Below are 2,444 nucleotides of genomic sequence, written 5' to 3' on the forward strand. Positions count from 1 at the left end.
GAGCTACAAGCCCAGGGCCCGTATCTCTAAAGAATTTTTGTGCAAAAAGTGGCTCCTAGCGGCCAAATTCTAAGAAAATTCTCAGAGGCATGACGTTTTCTTAGAATTTCCCCTAAAAGTGACACGAAAATCCCAGTTAATATAAAAGCTATTCCTCAAGAGTCCTAGCGCTTAAAAGGGCTCCTAAGGCGAGATCTGCTAAGAGCAGGGAAGAGGACTTTTAGTGGCTTAGGAGTTACCCTAAGCAGCTGCACAAAATGGCCAACAGAGGAGTCAGGAGAGATGTCCTGCAAACACTGGATGACAGGGAATTATTGAGACGCTACAGATTGGATCGTGCAGGAATCATGTTTGTGGTGGATCTCCTTAGAGATGCAATTACTTCACCAACTCGACGCCACAACGCTATTACACCGGAGAAGAAAGTAATCACAACCCTGAGGTATTTGGCAACAGGGAAAATGCAACAATGCAGCAGTGATGACTTCGGTCTGTCCCAATCCTCCGTCAGCAGAGTCATCACCCAAACACTGACAGCTTTGTCACAACCTAATATTGTGACACAATTTGTTTCATTCCTGCTGGATGCCCGCACTTTACACACACATAAAAGGGCATTTATGGACATTGCAGGATTCCCTGGCGTTGTGGGTGTAATTGATGGAACACATGTGAGAATAATTGCGCCATCAGAGGACGAGGCTGTCTTTGTTAACAGGAAGAATTTCCACAGCATCAATGTGCAAATAGTGTTCAATGCGGCCTGGAAGATTTTGGACATTGTGGCTAAATGGCCAGGCTCCACACATGATGCGAGAATGCTCTCCGAGAGTGGCATCAGACAGCTTTTTGAGAGACGCTATGTGCCAGCTAATTGCCACTTGTTAGGGGACAGTGGCTATCCATGCAAACCATGGCTCCTTACACCTTACCTCCAGCCACGCCAAGGGCCCCAACTAAACTATAACAGGTAAGCCAAACAATACAAAAATCATGGAAATGAAATGCAAGCAATATGTTAGAGCATCCAAGTAGTGCAATATTTCCATCAAATAATTAAAGGTCTGTATTCTATTGTAGGGCCCACAAGACAACAAGAGCGGTGGTGGAGCGTGGCATAGGCCAGCTTAAGAGGCGCTTTCATGTTCTCCACGGAGAGGTGCGGCTGAGGCCTGAAAAAGTCAGCAAAGTCATCATAGCCTGTGCAATATTACACAATATTTGCAAGGTTAGACAGATTGCAGAACCTCTGGAGGATGGCGATGAGGATGAGGATGGAGACAACGATGAGGATGGTGGTGAAGAAGATATTCACATTCCACAGGGGAACCTAGCCCAGAGTGGACTGCCTTACAGGGCAAACTTCACAAATTTACATTTCAGGCAAGCTGTAGCCCCATGTCATTTGAGAACTTGTGATGGTATTAAGAACTACCACAGTTTTACTGCACATCACCTGCAATTGTTAAATGCAAGACACAGAACACAATCTCTAAATGGTTTATTTTTTAGGTGTTCAATTTTAAGGCGGTAGTACTCCTCCTGAAGGGAAAGGACTTTTTTTTGTTGTTCAAACACATCAATTGTGAGTTGCAATCTTCTCTCCAGCAGGGATGCTGACGGAGCAGGTGCTGCGGATGGGAATGGTGTTTGATCCGCCGGGCTATCCTGAGTAGCAGCTGCAGATGGTTCAGGCGGCAAACTTGATGGGCCCGGTTCTTGTGATGGCTCCATGCTACAGAAATACATAGGCCTAGTTTAATTATTGTTTTGATTAAATTAATTTAATACAATGAGCATGGATAACACATGAAATGGCTTCTGCAATGAATAAACACTGTTGATATGAATAACCCTGTGTCCTACCTTTGCTGCATTTCAAGGGCCTGCATCATTGACGTGTCAATGCCTGTTGGCAGCCCGGTGACACTGACCTCAGAGTGTCCCAGGACTTGAAAGACAGTGTCGGCCACCTGGGACAGCCGCTTTGCAGGTGGTCCACCCCCTAGAAAGAAACAGTCAATGAACACAGTACTTAGGCATGTAAATTAACTTTGCCAGCAGGAGCAAGTTGCCAGATTATGTGGTAGGCCATAGTATTTTGCTCACCTGTGAGTGAGGATTCCCGCTTGTGTGCTGCAATCTCATATTTTGCCTTGGACTGCAGCACATACCACCTTTTCTCACAATCGTCGCCTGTCCGCACCACCAGTGGAAAAGAGGCATTGATTGTTTGGGATATTGTGTCCCAGGCGCGCCTCTTGCCTTGGCTAGTGACAGTTGGGCCAAATTTTCCTCGTAACATACCTTTATGTTCGTTCACCAACTGGGCCAGCAACAAACCTTGCTCCTCAGTCCAGTTCGGCTTGCGATTCCTTTTTTTCTCCATTTTCTGTGTTTGTAGGATATTTGTTAACAAGCCTTCATAAATAGACCAGCCAGCA

The 2,444-nt window shown here is 45.7% G+C and overlaps 1 protein-coding gene across 1 annotated transcript; it reads left to right on the forward strand.

Moving 5' to 3' along the window:
• The first annotated feature begins 619 nt into the window (after nucleotides 1-619).
• Nucleotides 620-1,747, forward strand: LOC310822206 (putative nuclease HARBI1). The gene is made up of 3 exons (XM_083694557.1): nucleotides 620-970; nucleotides 1,081-1,383; nucleotides 1,612-1,747. The coding sequence occupies exons 1-3, from the start codon at nucleotides 621-623 to the stop codon at nucleotides 1,652-1,654; spliced, it is 696 nt and encodes a 231-aa protein (XP_083550683.1). The 5' UTR covers nucleotide 620; the 3' UTR covers nucleotides 1,655-1,747.
• The last annotated feature ends 697 nt before the right edge of the window (nucleotides 1,748-2,444 follow it).

This window comes from Argentina silus (assembly GCF_951799395.1).
Source record: "Argentina silus genome assembly, chromosome: X".
NCBI classification, from domain to species: domain Eukaryota; kingdom Metazoa; phylum Chordata; class Actinopteri; order Argentiniformes; family Argentinidae; genus Argentina; species Argentina silus.

What these genes read in the sequence shown, in the direction of transcription:
- LOC310822206 (XM_083694557.1), top strand. Translation starts at nt 621, where the DNA reads ATGGACATTGCAGGATTCCCTGGCGTTGTGGGTGTAATTGATGGAACA. An exon ending in CCCCAACTAAACTATAACAG is followed by an intron (nt 971 to 1,080) that starts GTAAGCCAAACA and finishes ATTCTATTGTAG; the next exon opens with GGCCCACAAGACAACAAGAG. An exon ending in TTCACAAATTTACATTTCAG is followed by an intron (nt 1,384 to 1,611) that starts GCAAGCTGTAGC and finishes TCTCTCCAGCAG; the next exon opens with GGATGCTGACGGAGCAGGTG.